General features: G+C 45.3%; 1 protein-coding gene across 1 annotated transcript; it reads left to right on the forward strand.

Annotated features, from left to right (window-relative positions):
* Window positions 1-291: 291 nt before the first annotated feature.
* Window positions 292-22,486, forward strand: MAPK1 (mitogen-activated protein kinase 1; the record flags this gene model as incomplete). The annotated part of the gene is made up of 8 exons (XM_079543723.1): window positions 292-434; window positions 12,405-12,587; window positions 14,168-14,357; window positions 17,197-17,313; window positions 19,067-19,181; window positions 19,902-20,033; window positions 21,151-21,260; window positions 22,370-22,486. The coding sequence occupies 8 exons, from the start codon at window positions 292-294 to the stop codon at window positions 22,484-22,486; spliced, it is 1,107 nt and encodes a 368-aa protein (XP_079399849.1).
* Between the last annotated feature and the right edge of the window lie 266 nt (window positions 22,487-22,752).

Genomic DNA, 22,752 nt, shown 5'->3' on the forward strand with positions numbered 1-22,752 from the left:
CCCTCCCGGCGCGAGCTCCGCCCCCGCCCATCCGCCCCCCCTCACGCCGCCACCCCCCCTCCTCTCCCCTCCCCGGCCGCGGTTGATGCGCGCGCGCGGCGGTTCCGTCTTCTCAGAACGGCCGCGGCGGCGACGGCGCTGAGGGGCCCGGCAGCCGGCGCCCGGGGCTGCGGAGTGTGGCGGGGTGGAGCCCGCCTTCTTCCTGCTCTCGCCCTCTTCCCCGTCCCCCTCCTTCCTCCGCCCGCCCGGCCCTCCCCGTACGCAGTCGCCGCGGTTCCCGGCACGGACAACATGGCGGCGGTGGCGGGGGCCGCGGCCGCGGGCAGCTCTGGTGGCGCCGGAGGCCCGGAGATGGTGCGAGGCCAGGTGTTCGACGTGGGGCCGCGCTACACCAACCTGTCTTACATCGGCGAGGGCGCATACGGCATGGTGTGGTGAGTGCCGCCCTTCCCCGCCCGGCCGCGGGGAGCGGCCCGCGCGCGGCCTGAGGGGAAGGGAAGGCCGGGCGGCTCCGGGGCGGCCCCCCCCGCTGCGTCCCGCCGTTCCCGGCCCGGGGGGCCGCCGCTTCCCCCACCCGGCTCTGCCTTTTCGCCTCCGCGGTGCCGTGGTGCGACGCTCACCTGGCGCCCGCCGCCTGGGCCCGGCGCTGTGTCCGCTGGGCTCCGCTCGGCCCTGCGTGGCGGGAGGGTGGCGATCCGCGCGCGTGCCGCGTTATTTCGGCTAGCGGCGACCCGAAGGAGCTCCGTGCGCGAACCGCAAAACGCTGGAGAGCCATCGCGAGATGTCGGCGTTGTTGTAGCAGCGCCGGGCCGAGCCGCGGTGCCGCCGTTGCCCGTCTGGCGCGCGGTGGCCGCGCGGCGCTGCTGGGGCCGCGCTGCTGATGGGACTCGGCCTCGGGTGGGAAACTTCTCTCCTTGTTTGCCGGCTCGTTACGGCGCTGCCGCTGTTTTTCGCTGCGTTGTTTGACCGGAGGCGCTGTGTGACACCCGCGGGCTGTGACGGGGTGGGAGCTGTAGCGGCGTTGCTTTCTCTCTCTGACTTTTAATTTTTTGTAAACCGCGGCGTGTTTCTCAGCGAAGGCGCTTCGCTGCCTGCAGCTGCACGCTGTGTATCGGCGGGTTTTTCGTCCTGCGGAGATGTGCTGGCCCGCCGCGGTGAGGCCGTGCCGTGTGTCGGTGGGAGCTCGCGGACAAACGTCTGCCAGAAAGCTTGGAGGTGCGGCCTTCGCTTTTTTGTTGTGGGAAGAAGCTCCAGTACGCAAACTGAAGCTCCCGGTGATGGTGTAAAAATAACCTTGTTAGTTTAGTGCTGGGAGTCACAACAACGGCCAGTCCAGAGCTCGTCTTACAGACTTTGTTATTGTGTGCTTTTATCATCTGAGCTGGGACGGCTGAAGCAGCGCAGGCAGCTCCGGCAGGCTGCTTTGTGCTTGCAGAGTGACTTAGGTACGTGGGAACGGAGCTCGTGTCGGTGGGGTGATGGAGGTGGTGGCACAGCCGCTGTTCTAATGCTAAGTATTTCACCACTGAGCAAAGATTGCACGGCGCAGTGCGGTGGCAGCTGATGCCCTTTTTTGGCGTCACTGTACTTGGGAGCAGACGGGGGGAAACCGGGTCCTTTTCTTTCCCTCTGCACGGTGTGTCATCCCCTACTGTTACGGAAGGGTTTCCTCTCTGTAACTGGAATATTATCTTTTATTTTAAAGCTTACCGTATTAAATGCTATCCATATTTCTTAACAAAAAATTATGAATCTCCAGTTTAGTTGAGACGTGCATCTGGCTCCTTTGTTTTCTCCACTAAAGCTGTTAATGTGAAATACTGAATGTGATGCATTGTGCTGCAATTATTATCTTCTGCCATGGGTGTGAAATGGCAGGGAACAAAGTCTCAGTTTATGCTGTGTGCTTGACAAGGGAGGTGTTGGATGCACATGTTCCAGCTGAATGCCATAGCAACTGTAATGCGTTGTAGCGCGCAGCGCGCTACTATGGTTAAATAACAGTGCTTATTGAGCTGCCGAGGTAGAGCTTATGCAGATTCTGCGTGTCTCTGATCTTGCTTTGACTGCTAATGCAGCGAAGATGTGCAGAGCATCTCCCTTCGGGGCGGGGTGGCGGAGGGCAAGCCACCGGGGTGCAGGTGGAGACAGCTCTTGCTGTTGCAAAAACCATGCAGATTTGTACTCTTAACAAAGGACAGCAGGGCAAGCGTTAACGGCTTTAGGCCGTCAGCTAATGTGTACGAGACAGAAGGTGCTGGTTATCTCTAAACGCCTTGTGCTGTAAGACTTTTTATATGCAAAATGGATGACTTAACGTTTAGAATTCCTCACTCCCTTAATTTTCATAAGTGCTATGTTTCCACAACATTGAATTAGAGAGTTTATGTTTAAAAAAAAAAAAAAAAAAAAAGTTTTGCTGGGAGTTAAGTGGTTAATAAGTGGGTATATAAGTATATAGGAATATAATAAGTTGTTGATAAGTGAGCATCCCTTTCCAAACTTTTGTTTTTCACTTTTCTTGCATGTGGAACCAGGGAATGAGCACCATGCAGAGTTCTAGCTGAAATCCTCAGCACTTTGCAGGACTGTAGGACATGAAATAACAAATGCGGGGGTTGGCCTGGGGTCAGCCAGTACTGGCTGCAGCTGGAAGTTGCAGAGCTCTCAGGTGCAGTGTGACGGCTCTGGAAGCTGCCCCTTCCTCACCAGCACTGGTGGGCAGCGCGTCTTTAAAGTCACTGACTGTACTGAGCCCTAAATTTCCAGCAGGAGTTGTTCTCCCTCCACGTGGTCGGTGCTAATTTGGCAAGGTGATTGTCGGATAGTCTAAAATAGGTCGTTTTTTGAAGGAAATGGTTAATGGGAACGTGATGACAGGCTTCTGTTTTGTATTGTTACTTGGAACTCTGCTTGTCATCACGGTTATGTAAATGTGAAGTGTTATCACTGCTGCAAACTGTGCATATAAATCATGAAGGCGAATGGAAAGTGGAAAGAAGATGGTTTTGAAGCTCCCGTCTTGTATTTCTTGACCTAAACTTTACACTGTTGCTAGAAGGATATACTGACTTTTCTTTCCAGTTAGACATGGGTGGGGCCTGTGTTCCCCACCGAGGCCACTCTGGTGATTTGGGGCAGAGGCGGCCTTGCTTTGGTTCTGTTAATTATCCATTGATCTGGAGAGAATACAGCCTGCTGATGGAGTGAGTGCAGAGGTCAGCGTCCTCCTTTATAAGTGCTTTTAGGGAGCACATGTTGCATATAGGTGTTGCTACCTGTTAACTAGTGTGTTCTGGTCTCTGATAAGGAAAGCAGGGAGCTAATAGGCGTTGCCCTGATACCTCCTCATCAGTGCATGGATTGGAGCAGAGATTTGGAGGTGTGATGGATGGAGGGTGTCAGTCCCCTCTTTCTGGCAGCAGCCTCCCACAATGGGATGGTCTGTGCTGCAGGTGGGGGTTGGAGCAGCGTCTCCTGTTCTGTCCCGGGGGTTTGGGGAGGGGAGGTGCCTTGTCCTTGCTGCCAAAAGCCACAGCTTAGGGCTTGGAGAGTGCAGCTCAGGGACATTGCATTCCATAAATAAATACAGGTTTTCATAACACAGCATGCCCCAGCCCACAGAAACAGATACCTTGTGGGTTTTTTCCCGTTACGTATGAAGGAAATAAGGCTGTTGTGCTCACATTAGCTGTGTGTGGTTGCATCGCTGTCTCCTGTACTCCTGTATCAGGATCTGGGACTTATTGCTGGGCCTCCACCGTTTGGCACATGGTGAAGATCTTACCAGACAAGAAATTTCTGCAAGGTTCTTAAAAATCTTCACTTTACTACAGCAGAACAATGCGCTGTGCATGTCTGACAGGGGAGGGTTTACACAAGAGGTCACTCTGCAGAGACATGGGTTAGCCTGTTGGCAGCTGTGGCACAGAAGCTGCTTCTGGGGAGGGATGGCTGCTGGGCACGTGGGGCTGGGGACCTTCTCTTGTAGGCTGTGTGTTGTGGTAGTGTTCAGCTGTGATCCAGAAAGGAAATTATCTGATCCATTTGATGTTTGATATTTTGACGTCATGCTGTGCAGCAGTTCATGGAGCAGAGCGGGTTGGGAGGCGTTGGTCACACAGCCTCTGCTCACAGGAGGGCTCCCTCATCCATCCAGCAGTGCTGGTGGCCTGCTCAGAATTTCCAGTATCTGCAGATGGAGGTTTCACCCCTTGTCTGGGCAGCTCCTCACACCTACCCAGCTGCCAGGTGAAATTTCTGCATTGAGAAACATGAGAATCTGCCTTGCTGAAGCTTGTCGCTGTAACCTCTTGTCACTTCTTAACCTCTGAAAGAGCCCAGACCCTGCGGTGCGTCCCTGCTGGGCGGGCGGGTGGGTTCCTGTGGCTGTGCCTGGCAGTGTGCGGGGTGAGGAGCGCTGTGAGGCGGCACGCGTCTGCGCCCAGCGTGGGATTCCTCAAATAACATCTGCAAAAGCCCTGTTGGCTACTTTCAATGGTACTTAAGTTTGGGTGTCCAGATTGCTCAGGTGAAGCCTGTGGAGTCACAGCTGTTTCGGAGAGTCACTTTTATTGTATTGCAATGCAGAATGAAGTGAACAGCCTAGGTGTGTACTCTGTTCTGAGTGATGGGTGAGCACTGTGCTGAGCTGTGTCTCTCTGGCCTCCTCACCCAGCAGCACCCAAAATCTAACACAAGTTCTGCTGAGGGAAAAACCACTTCTCTTGGGGTTATTCTTTTGTATTTTAATGTAATTTTCATAAAAGAGTGGAGTGCTCAGAGGTGATTAGAATGCAAATGACAGTTTTTGTTACATGGTAGAAAGCGTTCATCTGTGTTGTGGGTATGTTTTAACTACCAACAACTTGCAATTAGGCTTACAGTTTATGATATGTAATTACTTCATGCAGCAGTTTTCCTTGCAAGTAGCAGCTGTCCCCATACCTTCCTGCGTGCCCAGAGAGATGCGCTGCAGCCCGGCCGGCCCAGTGCACACAGCAGCCTTCCGTCAGCATCCTGGGGAGGGCAGAACTCCCACGGCAGGTGTGAAGGCGTTGGCTGCAGAGCTCTGAATGAAACTCAGACAAAATGAGTGAGGCTGAGGACTCACTGCTGGCACAATCTTCTGAAAAGCAAGGGAGAGCCCGCAGGGTGCGCCCAGCCTGCTTCCTGTGTGCCATTCCCATTTCTGCAGGGTTAGGAAGACCTTTGCCTCAAGTTGTGTGTGAACAGTCTGGCTCAGCCGTTATTACTGTCACTGCGTTTTTTTCTTCCTGCATCTTGGAGTGAAATACCGCCAACTGTCTTCTCTGAAGTTTTGTATTGTGTGGAGTTGAGTCCGTTTCTGAAAAACAGTGTAATCATCCCCAATCTTACGTTTTTATCCTTTTCTTCTAAAGCTGCTTTTAGGAGTATTTGTGCTGTCGGCCAAATTAGACCCTCACAAGACAGAAGGGCGAGCCCAGCTGGTGAGCTCATTAAAGCCATTGCTGCTCTCAGCTCTCAGGCCACACTCTTCCTTCGCTGGTAGGGAAGGAAGCGTTTCCTGCAGTACCTGCCATGCTGGAGCACTGCTCCGTGGTGCCATGCAGGGCACTGTGCGGCCCTGCAGCAGGCAGCTGCTGCTTTGTCCTTCCCACCCTGCTCGGGTCACAGTGTGCCTCCTACCACGCTGCTGCAGCAGTGTGCTCTGCAACTGGTTTAGCTGAGACCTTACTTAGGAAAGGTTGAGGTGGTGTGAGTGCCGCTGGGAGGCACTAGGAAGGTGCTGGCAGAGGACTTCTTTGCTCTCCCTGTTCCTCAGCTTTCTCGGCTTTGTGCTGCCCTGGGTGTGAGGTGAGGGAGGGGCAGCGGAGTGCAGCCCTGAGCTCACGGTGCCCGTCCTGGCTGAGCAATTTGCAGGGAAGTTGTCTGAAGTTTATAAAGAATATGGGAACTTGGCATAGCGATGGGTGCTGTGGGTTTGTTTTGGAGGGAAGGGCTTTTCACAGCAAAGCTCACAAGAAATGTGAGTGCCGTTGATCTGCATCAGAGAGCTTGCATCTAAGATGGGGGTAAGCATGAAGGCCGCAGGTGGACAAAGCTGTAAGAAGTATGAGATTAATCCCCACCCATTTCCCGAAGACCAACTTAAGCAGAGGGAGGGTGATGAGTAGGTACTTACAGTGACTTGTGTGCTGGTACGCAGCTAAAGGTATGGAAAGAGCCGTGTGGGAAGACTGTCAGCTTAGTGACGGTGGGTTTCCCGAGCCCTGAGATGTCAGAACACCGAGGAGTGAAGAGACTCTTTAACAAAGCCGTACAGAGCGCTGTGTGAAAGCACGACTGCCTTTTCCAGTGCTGCTGCTGGGGCGTAGTGCTGCAAGTGCTGCTCCTCATGGCTCAGCTCCGCAGCCGCTAACAGAACAGGGGTCATTGCTCTGCCACCCGGCATCGTGCAGTGACTCAGCTTTCTGGCAGGAGGAACTTATTTCAGACTCCATTTTGCATGACTAGATACTTATTTTCAAAACTAGGAGCAATCTAAGGAATTAAACCTTTAAATAGTTACTACGTGCATAGTAAGTATTTTAGAATTATAATGCTTTGAAAGGTCAGATTTTACTTTGCCAATTCAGAAAAATACATGTGTGCCTTTTTGGCTTAATAGAATTATTTGAATAGATGAATGAAAACAAATCTCTTACAGGAGGTGCCAAAGTGCCTTAAGAACTTGTGGTGTGAAGGGCAACAACCTGTGCTGGGTCAGGAACAGCTGAGGTGTAAAAACACTTAAGAGTAATCATTCACTTCTGTTCTAGGGTGGAAAGAGTTGGCATTATTGTGCCAGAAACCTTTATCATTGGGATTGGTGGTGAACAGTGGGTGAGAGATGGCCGGAGGGGGCGGGGGGCTCAGGTGAAGGTCACCTGGTTCCATTTTAGTGCAGTCAGTGGCAGAGGCTGACAAAGCCAGGACGGAGCAGCACATGGCTCACTGACACCGGGCTTTGCTCCTGAGCTGAAATAACAGACGTTGTCAGAAATGGGATTTCTTTCCTTTTTTTTTTTTTTTTTTTTTTTTTTTTTTTTTTTTTTTTTTTTTTTTAGAAAAGAAAAAACAAACAAAAATACCAAACAGATCTATAATGAATGCAAGTTAAAGTAGTTTGCTTAGGTCATCTTCTGTTAAACACACACACACACACACACACACACACACACAAAAAAAAAACCTGCCAAAAAACTGCAGCAGGACTTGATCTGGTGATGAGCAGCATGTGAATGGGGATTAAGAACATGGTTAAATTCCTGAGGAATTTGTGAGGTCTGACACTGCTTTGCAGAGGAGTCGTGATAGAAGACTTAGTAACAGATTTGTGTTTTCTTGGTCTAGATGCAATAAATCTACCTGGTGGCACCAGATCCAGTCAAATGGAAAGCTGTTCAGAGAACATGAATTCTCAAGTAGTCTGCTGTCAGGAACTTTGAGGCAGACCCAAATTCAGGCTGCTTGGAATTGAGTTGCGTGTACTGCTTAGCAACTGTAACATTCTCTTGTTGTTCACTCTTCTGCTGTCAGTTTTGTAGCATGAGATGTAAGGAAATGAAGAGAAATAGGCGGTGCTGATGGCTGTGCGTCCTTTGGCTTTTCTTGAGAAGATGACGTAAGGTAAATGTGAGCTCATCTCGTACTGCACGACTTGGGGCAGGTCTCTGAGCACAGGTGGCGGGGCGTTCAGCAGTCACACGTGTGGTGGCTGCACTGAGAAGGGCCTGCTGGTGTTCCTCGCGTCACACTCCTGCCTGCTGTCCCTGCAGGGAATGCCTGCGTTGTGCCACAGGTGACTGGGGACTCAGAGGTACGTGTTTGTCTTCTGTCCTCCTGTGTGGCACGAAGAAGAAGCTGTGTTCTTACAGCCTGTGATCTCTGTGGAGTTTGAAAAGCAGCTGGAGATCGGAGGGTGGGATTCCTTATTTTTAATTTTTCACAAATCTAAAATAGAAGCAGCTCTCTGCTTTCAGCTGCTCCAGGAGTTGTGCTTTTGTAGGTTGAGGTCCATTAAAATGATGAGAATATGCTTAATGTGAACATGCATGTTTCTTTTAAAAGTAGGTTGATTCTCAAGGTTACTGCTAGTGCTCGAATGAATACTATGCTTATTTATCTTAAGAAATGTTAGGAATAAGCGGAACAAGGTATCAAAGACTTCTGTTACCCCTAGTTGTTCACAAATGGGGGATGAGAGTACGTCCAGTGTTAGGAAATGACACAGCTGGATGTCATTGAATCTGAAACTGCCTACTTTGTCCCTTCCTCGAGCCTTTGCTCTTAGGAAGGTGTTCTGTAGCTGCTCCCAATCTGGTTGGCCAACTGTGTCACAGTGCTGTTATTTTGCATACAGCAGTCTAAAAAATAAGTTCAGGTTGTTTGCATTGTAACGTGATAAATGCCAGCACGTCGTGGAAACATCTGCAGTTGAGCTAAATGCAGGCTGAGCGAAGAGCCTGAAGGTCTTTCCAGATCAGCTGCTCTGGGAGCCATGCTTTCCTCTCCAGACTGCAGGCCGCATTATTCAGTATTTCAGGGAGATTATCTCTGACTGTGCCCTTGGAATCTTGTTTCCACAGCAACGCGAAGCTGCTGACAAAACATCCCTTTTAAACCTGAGATGGGTCAGTTCTGAGTTGTAATCGTGGTGTGTGGTGTCGGCCGCAGCGCTTCATACCTCTGTGTCTTCGAGCGGCTGCAGGACAGCATCGGGCTGCTGACCCCACAGTGCAGCCGAGGGGCGAGCAGAGGAGGCGGTTGTTTGTCAGCATCTGTGTGAAGAAGCAGCCCGCTGTGGGATGTGGCTGCGGCCAGGAGCTGGCTCCTTTCTCCCAGCAGCTGCGGCATGCTCTCACTTGTTCCAGCTCCGAAATGAAACGTGTGAAGAAAAGAAATGGGCGGGAGAGCATGCGGCAGCCACTGTGGTAGGAGCTGAGCTTTGGTGCTCGTCCTGTACTGCGTGGTGACAAGCTCTCCTGCCCTGGGAAGGGCTTAATGGCAGAGGGGCTGCATGCCCACCACTCATCGAGGTTGGTTTGTGGCCAGAGGCAGCCCTGCCCTGGGTTGGACCGCAGTGCCCGGGCTGTGCAGCCATCAAGGCCAGCTCAGAGCAGTGTGGCGCGGCTCCCCAGGCCACGCGTGCTCATCTGTTTGCTTTGTGCTGTGTGGGATGTTCTGTTTAGTCAAAACTTTGTCATGTATTTACCTTAAATGTATTACCTTAATACTGGGAATGATGAACGGTAGCGCTAGGGCTGGTATTGATTTGTACACGGTGTCTGGAAAGGATCTGGCTAATGGTGCTGCTGTAGGCTGTCACAGGATGGTAGCTGCAGCTTGAAATAGGAGTAATGTGTATGCTGGAGTTGGGCTGTTTAAATCAGAATCAGTTTAATTTTATCACGTTACAGATAAATAGCATTCACAGCTGTGGTTGCATCAGCTGGTGAAGCTGCACATCATGATGGGTGAAAATCCTTCCTTTTGAATACGTAGTGCTGGTAACGAGATGCACCATCATGGGAGTAACCCAGAGCCCGTAGGGCGCGATGTGCAGCGGGGAGTGTATGTTAAGGGTTATAAACTAGAAGCTATGGATTGGCACTTACAAAATTACTGGTATGAGAACTGGTATTCCCAGTTCATGGATCTCTGAAAAGCCGGCAGGTTCTTGGCTCTGGGAGGCAGTTGGTTGGCTGCTTCAGTGAAAATAACAACACTTACAAGATCCAGCAGAGCCCAGTTAGGCTGTGCAGCACTTCCAGACAGTGCTTCCAGAGTGTGGATTATCCAAATTAAGGTCGTGCTTTGGGATGTATATGTAAAGCTATTTCTTCTTGAACTGTAGGGGGAGCCCAGGCAATTGTTTGTCATAAGATTAGATCTCTAATTCTGGCTAAGGCTGCTCAAGGTGAATCCTGTGTTAGGTGGTAAGTAGGCTGTTCATTAACAGCAGTGAGTTTTTGCATCGGGGTTTTGGATTTGCATTTCCTGTTACTGCCAATGGACTCCAAGCAATGTGTTCTGTGTTCCTTCAGCTGCTCTGGAGAGCAGCACTGGTGTTAAAGGTTGTGAGGAGTAGGAGGGGCTGTGGGAAATGGTTGGGTCTGGCTAGCAGAGTACAGAGTTACCTTAGTGTGCAGTGATTCCTATGTCATGACATTATGTAGCAGTATGTAATCTCACAGGCTGAATATGGGTGCGGTGGCAGCACGCATGCGAGTGGGAACACGTGACTTCAGTTCTGCTGAATTCAGTCTCCTGGGTACCTTTCATGGATAGGGACCTGGTCTTCTGCCTAAATTACAGGGAAGAGATTGAAGCTGTTAGTGGCCTAACCTGTCTTCTGTGTCTTTTAATTTTATTATCAGCATCTTCGGGGCCTTCGTGACCCACCTTTATGTGAGAATCAGCAACGTAGACAGACATCCAGTACTGCAAGGGATTAAGGCTTTATTTAAGCAGCATCAGTTGTACATGTTGGGCATTTTGCCTTGTTCTACTTGTCATAGCTGCTCCTGGCTGATACATATGGTTCTTCATTGTGAGAGCAAAATAGGCTTCAGTCAATACAAAGAAGAGAATAAGCTTATTTAAAACAATAGAATGATCTGTAAGATTCTTTTATTTCATTCCCAAGTACAGGCTGTTCACACTTAAGAATCTCTAGCTTTGTTTTGTGCTGGTGACTTCCTGTACTGGCCTGCTGGAAGCACCTGGGGACGTCCTGAGCAGCCCAGAGAGCTGCCACTGGGGAGGTGGCATTTTGCTATTGTTTGGTTTGGGACTTGTGAGTGCTGATGTATTGGATACACATATGTACTAACAGCAGGTGTAATGAATACTTACTGCGTGGAGTTTCAGAGCACTTCGTGGAGCACTGGAGTTCAGTGTTTCTGGAGGCGTGTAACATTTGCGCTTGGTCTGTGCTTATAGATGAGTTACAGGTCTAAGCAGGTCGAAGTGATTCTGTGGGGGCGAGGGAGTGAAAGGGATGTCACTGCATGTATATGAGCTACATGAATTTACTGGCAGCATAAATTCTGTATCATTTTTGGCAATAAAAGTGAGAAATGTAAATGTTTTTGCATACTGAAGGTACAGTGCTGTCTCAAAAACATGTTATTGCACCATAAGCGTGCTTTGTGGTAGAAGAACCTTGAAGGAGCCAGACATCAGAGTTCCTTTCAGTCGTCCTCTTCTGATTGGATTTTCATATCCATATTTCATTCCGGCTCATCTGCTTGCCAGGTGCTGCCTAAGGCCAAGAAGGAACGTCCTGGGATTTGATGGTAAAAAATCCGTAGGATGAGAAGCGTGGTTAGCTGGCAGCATGGCTGTATTTTCATGTGAAATGGCTGAGGCCAACAAATGTCTAAATATAAGCTTGATAAGTATTTTTTAAGAATTCTAAAGTAGTGAATAAAAAATCTGAAAGGAACAAGCGATCTTTATATATTAAAAATTACGAACATTTAAATTCTAATTATGTTAAAAGCATAAGGTAATGTAATTAAAGAGAAATTATTATAATGAGATGCTTTGCCGTTCGTATAAACAAGACCTTAAAGAACGTGCTAGAACAGCCTTGTAACCATTCGTAGCCTTTTTGCTCAGGAATAACTGGAGGCTGCGGTTTGGAGATCTGCGCCTCCTGCACAGCCTCACTGCTGGGCCGGGCGGCGACGTCGTCGTGGCTGGGGGGCACTGTGAGCGGGAGGCCTGAGCTCCTGTGCTGGTGCAGCCCTGAACGCTGCCCTGCGCTTCTTACCTCCGTGTGCCCTAAGCGGCGCTGCTGCAGGGCTGCTCCTTGCTGCCCTTCGTGCGAGTATGTTATTTTCTGGAGCTGTTGTCCTTGGAATTGAACTGGGAGAGGCGTCTTCACAAGTTCTCCATTCCCTTGTTCAGAAGTACGGAAAATGCAGTTTAGTGGAGGAGTGAGACATGGTGTAGGATTCTGCTGCTTGAAAGATGGCTTCGGAGAGCTTTTCCAAAGTGAATGGGTTAACCCAGGATTAACTTGTCTAAAATTTCTTCTTGATCACAGTGTACAGGAAGAGCCAAACTTAATTTTTCCACGGGGCAGTGAAGGAGGTGACTGTGTCTGTCTTTGTTCAGGTACTTGGGACTCAGCAGGCTAAAAGTTGGCTGCCAAAGATCATGACTTGTAGGTACCCAAATAACCGAAAACAGAAAAAATATTGTTGCGCTGTCATCAACTTAAAAGATACTTGTTACTGTCTCCTGCATTTGATAAAAATAAATGTAAAAACAAGAGAGCAGTCCTTGCGTTCAGTAGAATTAACATTCTTGCTTTCTGAATTGAATGAATGAATTTTAACTTTTAACACGAATTATTGGTTCTGTTCTAGTTCTGCCTACGACAACGTCAACAAAGTTCGAGTTGCTATAAAGAAAATCAGTCCTTTTGAGCATCAGACGTACTGCCAGAGAACTCTGAGAGAGATAAAGATCTTACTGCGCTTCAGGCATGAGAATATTATCGGAATAAATGATATTATCAGAGCTCCAACTATTGAACAAATGAAAGACGTGTATCCTTTCAGAATCTGTTGTGCTTAGTGGTTGATAGCTCCTTCTCTGTTTTCATTAGATCCCTCTTCATCCTTATCCTTACTAAATTTTAATAAAAGCTGGCTTTTATTACTTTAAACTGGAATGGGAGTTCATAGTATTTGATGGATTTGTAGATGCGTTGGTTGATAGGTTTGATTCCTAGATAAGTGCAAGGTTTGTTTTTTCTCCATATTTAAAAAAAAAAACACAAAACAACTCCAAGGCAAAGAACTCAATGTGCATTTAGTGCAGTCAGTCTTTGAACTGTCATTGGATGCAGAACCTTTGTTACAACTGTCAGATTGCTTCAAGGAGAAAATGGTAAAGCTCTGATGTAACTGTCTAAGACTTTCCTAAAGAATGGAAAGGATACCTTTGGGGCAGGGGCTCGAGAGGTCAGGCATCCCTCCACTCTCACTGTAGCCTTGCAGTGCTTCTTGCGTATATGAAGTCTGAAACTACACACAGGCTGGTAAACGTGTACTCGCTGTTGGCTTCATGTGTATATCGAACATACCAAGGCTGTTACAGCTGAGAGGTTCTGCCCGTGGTACCAACCACGTTTGGAGTCAGCTCGCATCGTTTCACTAAGTCTGTATATATTGTTTCCTTTTGGCTTCACAGATTTTCACAGATGTCTGCCTGTTTAAAAGCACAAGGCATTGAATTGAATTGAGGTCAAACGTTCTCACTTCACTAATGTGCTCTTTGAGTTCAGTCTTCCATGGGACTCTGAGGTTGCACTTCTGTGGCCAGTTGCTGCTGTAGGCATGTACTCTTAAAAAGATGTCCTGGTGGTGTGGTGTGATGGCAGCGTGCAAAGGAAGGGATGGAAACGCCCAGCTGAAATGGCAGTAGTAGTGGCTGGCATTTGGGGTTGTGGGTTTGTTAGCTTTTTTTAATCCTATTTTGGGGGAAAACTGTTGTGGAACTACACTCCGAGAGTTTTGGAGTTGAGTTGGATTAAAGGAAAGAAATTTTGGATCAATTCATTTTTGTCAAAGCAGAATTAAACCTTTTTGTGTTAATTTCAGCCTTGGGAAAGAATAATGTGATGAAAGATACTAGAATTTAACTTGAGCACAGTCTTTGCTTACCAATATGGTATGATAAACGTATAGTAAAGGAGAACATTTTGGAAGTGGCAGAGACTGATCAGAAGTGATTGGATTTTCCACCTTGAAGCGTTTGTGCAGCAGGAGCTAATATCTCAGCTTATTACTCATGAAATGAAAACAACTTGAATTTCTTGGCAAGCAGGATAGAAAGCTAGTCGCAGTAAGAATCCAATGAAGATCAGTCTCTAATATAAGGAAATAGTTTGATTATCTTCAGGGGACCACGAGCTGGTGCCTCTTAATTCTCTGAGGGTCTCTATCGCTTATCAGCGTTGATTTGATTCAAAGTCTGTAAAGCAAGAATCAACCAAGTAGTTCCAGTTGTTGTGAAGCAAAGAAAGAAAAGAAAAAAATGGGTTTAGAAGTTTCATTTGGTACTGTATGTTGATATTTAACGTGCACCAGCTTTGTTTTGCTGCCTTACATCTGATTCCTTACAGATACATTGTGCAAGACCTTATGGAAACAGATCTTTACAAGCTCTTAAAGACCCAACACCTCAGCAACGACCACATTTGTTATTTCCTTTACCAGATTCTGAGAGGGTTAAAATATATCCATTCAGCCAATGTGCTTCATCGTGACCTCAAACCTTCGAATTTGCTGCTTAATACCACTTGTGATCTCAAGGTTAGTAGAAATTTCTTAAAAATTTTGCCCCTATGGTCTTCATCAACTGTATAATCTGTTACAACTGTGAACAACTAGGAATGTGATAGTGTTATTGGGGATTAATGTGATTTTTGTTGTGGACAGCTTGCCAAATCATTATTAATTTTCATAAAACGATGTTTGAGAACTGTGCTGTGTTATCCTGTTCTAATGAGTGCATCGCTGTTTCCATCTGGAGGCTGGCTTTGAAACAGCGTCCTTAAAAGCTGGTGAAAATGCCAGTCTGAAACACAGTTGTGTTTACTTGGAAGGTAAACTGACAGTTGTGTGTATTTCAAGTCTTGAGTCCCTGTATTAAGACTGTTAATCATTCTGAGTTGGAAAAGAGCTTCATAATAGCAGACAACCAAAGCGATACGCTAAAGTCAGTGCTGATTGGAAGCAGAGCAATCAACTGGGAAGAGAGCATTGCTAATTTATGTTTTCTGTCATAGATTCTTTATGAATTAATACTGCAGATAGATGATCTTAGAGCTGTTACAGTACTTGGAAAATGTTACCTTGTTGTTTAGTGGCATTCAGAGAAGCAAATCAAGTGTGAAGAATGAGAACAGAAATAAAGAACAAAACGGAAAACACACCTTGCTGTAACTTTCTGCTCTTGTGTGATTGTAACTGTCACGCTTCTCCCTGTGATGGTCTTCCAGAAAGAGGTGACCAGGATTTCAGGGTGCTCCTACCCCAATGAAGAAGAGCTGTGTTTAGCATAGGTCTTCCCATCTGGAAGATACTACTTGAGTAAAGAATGAACGCAATAGAAGTGGATGAGGTTCCTAGTGGCAAGGAGAGCTAGTGAACTATTACAGTCCTTAGCTATTGAAAATAAAAACTGGACGGGGCAAATGAAAGGAGCAGCTGGCATGCTCACAGTGAATGGATTGAGTAGTTAACGTTCAGCTTTTTAAGGTGTGGAAATTGGTACATAGAATAGATATTAAGGTAGTGTGACTTACACACCAAGCAGGTAACCAGAAGAAAAAGGCTTTGAATGCTACCTCTGGTTTAGTATTCCATGGTGGTAAGTGCGTGGCATGTTTCCTCGTACACATCGAGTACTTCCAAGTATTTACTGTTGGCTACTGATGGAATGAGATCGGAGTTTACATGGCTTTGATCTGATGTGGTACAACTGTTCTGTTCCATGCTGTCTTCCCCCCTAATTACACTGATTTCTTATAGTGGCTCTAACACGCTAATTATAAAACACAGCAGTAACAACTGACCCTCTGCAGAATGTGAACCGGCTGCTGGCCGTACAAGTTTGTCAGAATTCCAAGAAAAGTCTTTGCTGCTGAACTGCTCTATGCACTGGTCCATTCTAAATACTGACCGCTCCGTTAGTTTGCTCTGTATTCCCCCTGCTCCTTGTCTGCCTTTCCCAACGCACCCTGCTGGACCAGGCCCTCTGGCTCTTGCAGGCACTGCAGCTGTTGTCACATCAGAGTTCCTCACGGCATTAACCCCTTCATGAAGGAAATGGAATAAAATCTGTAGTAGAAGCAGGAAATAAAAGTTGAGCGTAGCTGTGTGTGCGCAGTTAAAGAAGTGTTTTAAGACAAGTAAGATGCTCATAAAAAGTAAATTAAGTTTGCTGGGTGGCAGCGTATGAGCTCAGTAAATACTGCTCTGGTTTCTTTCTTGGGTATTAAAAAGAGCACGCTTCTGCAATGTGTGCTTCCCTAGTGCAGAGTGTGGTAGTCTGTATGACAGAGCAAATGCTTTTTCTTAACCTAAAGGGAACTGCGGTGTTGCTGTTACCACATCTGAAGTGTAAGCAATGGAATTGAAAAGAAAGTGTGTGTTGGGCCTTGTCTGTGAGCACTGATTTGTGCTGACTTGTTTCTTCTAGGGCTGTTCTGCCAGTCTGTGTTATGCACACGTGCATGCTTACAAAGTGATCGTTGCACTTAAATTCAAAACACAGTGTCCCATGAAAATGAACGGCTTTAAGTCATGCTTTCAGGGGAATGAAAACAGAAATTTTGTTCCTCTTAAGTGTTAACACTGTTAATTGTTGTTTGATGGCACTGTGACAGAGAGCTGCTGTGCTGTCTTTATTCACGTTTCCAGTTTCCTTATTTTCTCTTTGGAAGAAGGACATAAATGGCTCTGAAAGCCATGGAGCCTCCTTATCAGAGTGTGGATAAGAACACTTTCTCCTTTTTGCCCATCTCACTGCTGTACATCAGAGATGACTTTTTCATGATTAGATAAAATTATTTTCCTGGCATAAGATTGAGAAATGCTCTCTTGTGGGTTTTTGTGCTTATGCTTCCTTCAGCAACCTGTAATCCCTCCAGTACACCATTATCTCATGGTGGTTTTTTTTTGCGAATATACACTGTTGTAATGGTACTTTTTGTAAAATGGAGTTTTGAACTGTTCTTCAGATGTGTTGGTCGTTAATTCTTTTTGTTGTTGGAGAGCTTAATCTCCTCTTTTTGTAAAATTCAAATAAGTTGGAGCAGGGTGCTTTACCCCCTTCCTGGCGGATAGCGTGTTAAATGAGCCCATAGCAGAGCATAAACTGTATGCCAGAAATGTTCTCCCTCAAGCTATTAGGACTACTTATTCTCCTTGACCTGTCTGGGGCCTTATCCAAATAGCCTTTTTGTTTTTGAGTTCCAAATATTTTTTTTCAGCCTTTGTGAGATAATTTATTTCTGGAGGTACATGCTAGCATCACTGTCTTTGTAAGTGTACCATCGTAGGTGGGGTGACTTGGAAATATTGCAGCGTGGGGAGCTGTACGTATGCATGTCTAATACACTTGCTCTTTTTTTTAATTTAAAACCAGATTTGTGACTTCGGACTGGCTCGTGTTGCAGATCCTGACCACGATCACACAGGATTCCTGACAGAATATGTGGCCACGCGTTGGTACAGGGCTCCTGAAATCATGCTGAATTCTAAGGTAAGAACTGCAGTGTGCTGCTGTAGTGCTTCTATTGCTGATTATTCGCTTGTGAGCACCAAATTTTTCTCCTTTCTCCTGTCCCCTCTGGATTATATTTTTTTACAGTTGGAGCTCACACATAATGTTGAGGGAACAGAGAAATGGATTTACAACTATTGGTTTGCAGTGAATTTGGGATTTCAGGTACAATTATTGGATACTACAGTAGAAATGTGCTTGGGTCCCCATATGCCTCATCTCTTGCCATTCACGAGACTTTATTCTGTCAGGTGCTCTCTTTTGTAGAGCAAGACAGAAATGCTGGTGATGAGGGCACTTCAGTGTATTCAGGAAGGTTTGCAAGTGTTGCCTTAGTGTTAATCTTGACATCTTCGTTTAGATTTAGAATGTATAATGAGGGTGAGTCTTATTTTGAAGACGTGGTCTTTGCTGTATGTCAATCCTAAATATGTTCTTGAAGTCTTAATCAAATCATCACTTTGTTATTGTAGTACTTGGAATTATTCTTACGTTCTTCTGTGCCTTTGTTAAAGTCAGTCTGTTTTCTGTATGATGCAGTGGGTAACCTCCACAGCCTCTGCAGAAGTTACCACAGTGGTGCACTTGGTAGTGCCAGTGTGACAGCTCTCTGTATTTGGTATTCCTCAAAGGCTTTGTAGGAAAACTGCTTCATTGGTTGTTCAGTTTGATTTTTTTTTTTTTTTTTTTTTTTCCAGCAGGTTGAATGTAGAAAATAATTATTTCCTTAGTTGAGTTTTTAGGCTCCTTATGTTTTAAACTTCCATTGTGGCTATAAGCATAGGGCAGCTTACATTTATTTCTGGATTATCAGCAGCTTTTACAAGAAGATATCTCGTGTATTTCTCAGGAAGTGCACAGTGCATGATGTTCCTGGTCAATAACCTGATTTCTTCCAGAGTTGGTGTGTAGAAAACAAGCAGTCAATGATAGGATGCTGAGAACTGTGCTGAGCGGGCAGTGGAGTCAGCAGTCGCTTGCTTTTGTGGGAGCTCCTTGCCGGGGGACGGGGAGCAGCAGGCAGCAGACTGTGGGAGGGGAAGGCGAGGGCGTTTGTGAGGCCAGTGGTTCTTGAGGTAGTTCCCTGTGTATTATCCAGCACCAGGGTGGATACATAAGAAAAGCCTTTGATTCCGAAGCGTATAATGCAAGTTACTCACCTGAAGATGTTTGTTCCATTCTTCTTATCTCATTATTTGACCTTCTCACACCGTCTTTACTTCTTACTTTCCTGCTGTGTTTACAGATCAGCTAACCCACAATCTGTGTTGCCCTTTCACTCCCTTGGTGATGAAGGTTTCTTACTGACCTATGGCTTTTTCCCGCTGCTCACGTGTTCAGCGTAATGCTGGGAACTGCAGTAACCTTGATGCTGTGAACTTCTCAGAGTCCAAGTTAGTGTAAGGCCTGTTAATGAAGTCTGCTGATGTAAATTGGCTATAGAATTAGGGAGCCTCACAAATATATGGTTGGTCATATGTACAGCTAACCTTACTGAATCCTTTTGGAAGAGCGCGTCTTGTGTGTTTCAGGCTTTGTTACTCATTCGAAGCAGTATTTTTGATCTACAGTTCTTAATTATTTCATTATATACCAGAAAAGTTGAACAGCATGAACAGGCACGACACATTTAAACAGTTTCGGTGCTTTTGTACTAAAGTAATGTGTTACTGCACTTACACAAAAACGTATTTGATTAAAACCGGTGTTTTTTGTTTTGCTTTACTTGCAGGGTTACACCAAGTCTATTGACATCTGGTCAGTAGGCTGTATTCTGGCAGAGATGCTCTCCAACAGACCCATCTTTCCAGGAAAACACTACCTTGACCAACTTAACCATATCCTTGGTGAGTTTTACATAATAGCTTTTCCTCATTCATCCACTTCTCTTCATCTTTTCTACCAGATGGACCAATCTGGGTCACCCATTTTTTTTCTTTTAATCTTTCAGTTCCTTTATTCTATATATTGTCCTTTGGTCTAATCCATGGTGATGTATGTATGGATTGTCTTCAAGAACATATAATTTAAGGATCTGTCGATGCATTTTGTGTTCCCTGTAGTTATTTCTGTAGTGATTTATGAGGTAAATCATTGATTTGAGGGGTGGTTGGAGGATGCTTATTTGTTATATCAGCAGAGATGTTTTAGAAAAATTAATAAACAAAGAAGCTCGCATACCAAAATATCTAAGTCCATTTGTGAAAGTTTCTGTAGGTAAACTTATATCAATTGGATCTTATGAGTGGCTCCAAGCGTTTCTTTTCTTTTATGGTTCTTGATGAGTAGATAAAAGGCCCATTTCTTCTTTTAATGGAGTCTGCGATCTTATAAGCAAACTGCTGCTAATTGGAAAACTCAAATGCATCTGTTTGTTTATGAGAAAACAATTAACCAACACCTTGTTAGTAGGGGTTGCTAAACATTCTGTGGTATTCTGTGCTCTTAGAACACGTGGTGTGGATTCTTTGCAGCACTTTTAATGTTGGCTTTTAGGAAACGTGATGCAACTGCTATAATGTGACTTTCATAGGAATGCAGTACTGTTTATGTTTTTATTTTTATAGGTATACTTGGATCCCCTTCCCAAGAAGATTTGAATTGTATAATAAATTTAAAAGCCAGAAACTATTTGCTTTCCCTACCACACAAAAATAAGGTGCCGTGGAACAGGCTGTTTCCGAATGCTGACCCCAAAGGTATTTTATTCTCTATTGCGTTGTATCAGATTTTCAGAAGTGGAAATGAGCACCAAAATGAGTGGCAGAATGGGATATTTTTTAGAACCACTTTATAGACTTTTAGAGCCACTATATAGAATTTATTTGAGTTGGAGTTAGGACATCGGGGTCCATTAGAACACCTGTGTCAGATATGAGATCATCAACCAGCATGAAACTCCTCTTGCTCTTAAACAAGTCAAAAATTGTGTTATGGTCTTTAACTTCTTTGAAAAAGGTGGGAATCCCAGCTGTTGTTGTCTTGGAAAGTGTCGTTCATTCGGATATGCAGCGTTGGCATTGGACATTTACAGTTTGTTCTGTTGCATAACTGATATTTCCTTCTAGCTTCTGCTTTATGTAGTTCAAGAATTGCTGTTTGCACAGCATGGCTCTCATGCTTGCTCTGACACAATGCATGTCACCTGAGTTTTTGAACTGATAAAATAATTCGCTTTCAGTGAATATGATGAGGTACTGAAGTGTCATGAAGAAGCTGATTTCTGCAGCTGGAACAGTAGAGCTGATCATCCTTATGGAGGGAAGCAGCGGTGATTTATTCTGGCTTTGTAACTGTGCTCGTCAGCCTGAGAAATTTTTACTGGGGTTTTTGACAGCTTAAATGGCAGTGAAGCTCATGTGCTTAGCTGCTGGGGAACGTGCAGTCAGTGAGACTTCATAACACCTTTCCATCTAAACCTTCAGAGCAGCTTTAACAGAGCAGGCTTTCAGAAAGCTCAGTGCCGTCGTTTCGGTGAGAACAGTGTGCACAACGTGCTTTGGCATGGAGAAAGCAAGGGGGCTTCTAGGTCTGAGAAAACAGGCCTTCCAAAGGGTGCATGTTTTTCTATACTTGTTCTGAAAATGTGCCAGAGCGGGCTGAAGGAAACTAATTTAGGAATGCTGATAAGATGGACAAAAAGAGACGTGCTGCCCTACTCAGAGGAAGCATTTTGCTGTTTCTGTTGCTGCTGCTGCTGTAAATGAAAATTAGCACAAAGGCAGCTTGATTTTCGTATGTAATATCAGTAGCACTTACTGTACTTTGCCATTTGAAGTGTGTATTAAGCTCTTATTTGCTTGTTTTTTATCTTAGCACTTGATTTGTTGGATAAAATGTTGACCTTTAATCCTCATAAGCGAATTGAAGTGGAACAAGCTTTAGCCCATCCGTATCTGGAACAGTATTACGATCCAAGTGATGAGGTAAACGCATTGTTAAAATGTGAATCTTGTCGATAAAGTGATACAGTGTGGTTTTTTTCTTCATTAGTGTATGGACAATGTTTCTACTTGGAATGAAGAGTGGATGGTATCATTTTGCCAACCTGGTTAGAAATGTATGTTCTGCTTCCCAATGGAAATTTGGAGTAGTATTTCAAGCCTTGACAACACCTCCAGTGTTCCAAATTGAGACAAATAGTAAGCAGCTGAAGAGCTGCATCTGTTCTTTACATCTGAAAATAATGCTGCTACTTTTTAGACATCTTTCAAGAAATTTTAATCTTTTGTTGCAAAGTTTAAACTTTTAAGTAGTGTATTGCACTTTGTCACAGGCCTAACACGATCAAGAGGGTTGCTGTTCTCTTGCTCTTTACAAGCAGTAACTTATATTAAGTGGTCCTTATAGACCGAGAAGTCTTGCTTGCATTTAGAGATATAAAGAAGTTGTTTAAATGTTTGTTTAATAAAAATAAGTGGGGAAAAATCAGTCTGATTAACTTCAATCCTTGAAATTAATGTCCTGCTTTTGTTTTGATCCAGTGCTACATTTTGGAGGCACAACACAAAAACAAATATATGCTAAGGAGTACTGTTCTGAAAATGGAATTTCTCAGTTCACTGTGGTTTTGTTTCATAGTGGCTGGGATGAGACAGGAGAGGTAACAGAAGTTGCCATTGCATTGTGCTTTAAAAGCCCCCAAAACTGAGCTTACTGGAGTTGATAGAACACTGATGAGATTTCAGGTTACCTGTGAAGGAGGGGAGAAGGAAAAATGCAGGTTTTCCTGGAGGGATAGATTTATTCAGAGAGATCTGCTGTTTCAGATTTCTGTCCAGGTAGTTACTGAGATATAAGCTGTTGTCAAGTATTAGGCTTTGTTTTGCATTTGACTGTAATTTGATTTAAAAATTTTTAATATATGAAGCATATAAGGACTAATTGAATGAGTCGTTCCTCATAGGCTGCAAAATACTGCATGTTTCTGTGAGCACTTTTAGATTTTTTTTCCCATTCAGGATCTCCGTTAATTTCAACAGAACAGTAGTTTGAAAAAGATGAATTGTTACCTTTTTTCTTTAATTTTATCAAGCCTGTAGCTGAAGCACCGTTCAAGTTTGATATGGAATTGGATGACTTGCCGAAGGAAAAGCTGAAAGAACTGATTTTTGAGGAAACTGCTAGATTCCAGCCAGGATATCGATCTTAAATTGTGCATAGGTAAAGTTACAGCGATAAGAAACCATTTGACCAGAAGAATTTTGGAACTCAGTGGTTACTGCTAGTGAGATGTATAGCTGACAGTTTCTGTTGACTTGCTAACTAACTGCTGAAGTGCAACTTTCTGCTTGTTCGATTGACCTCAGTCCTGTTCTCTTACTGAAGAAATGAGTGTAGATTGCAGCGCTGAACTGTCTGCAAAGAATCTGGGCAATGGCCTTGAGATGCTTACCTGGTTCTCAGGTTGCATTTAAG

This window comes from Tetrao urogallus, assembly GCF_951394365.1.
Source record: "Tetrao urogallus genome assembly, chromosome: 17".
Lineage (NCBI taxonomy): Eukaryota > Metazoa > Chordata > Aves > Galliformes > Phasianidae > Tetrao > Tetrao urogallus.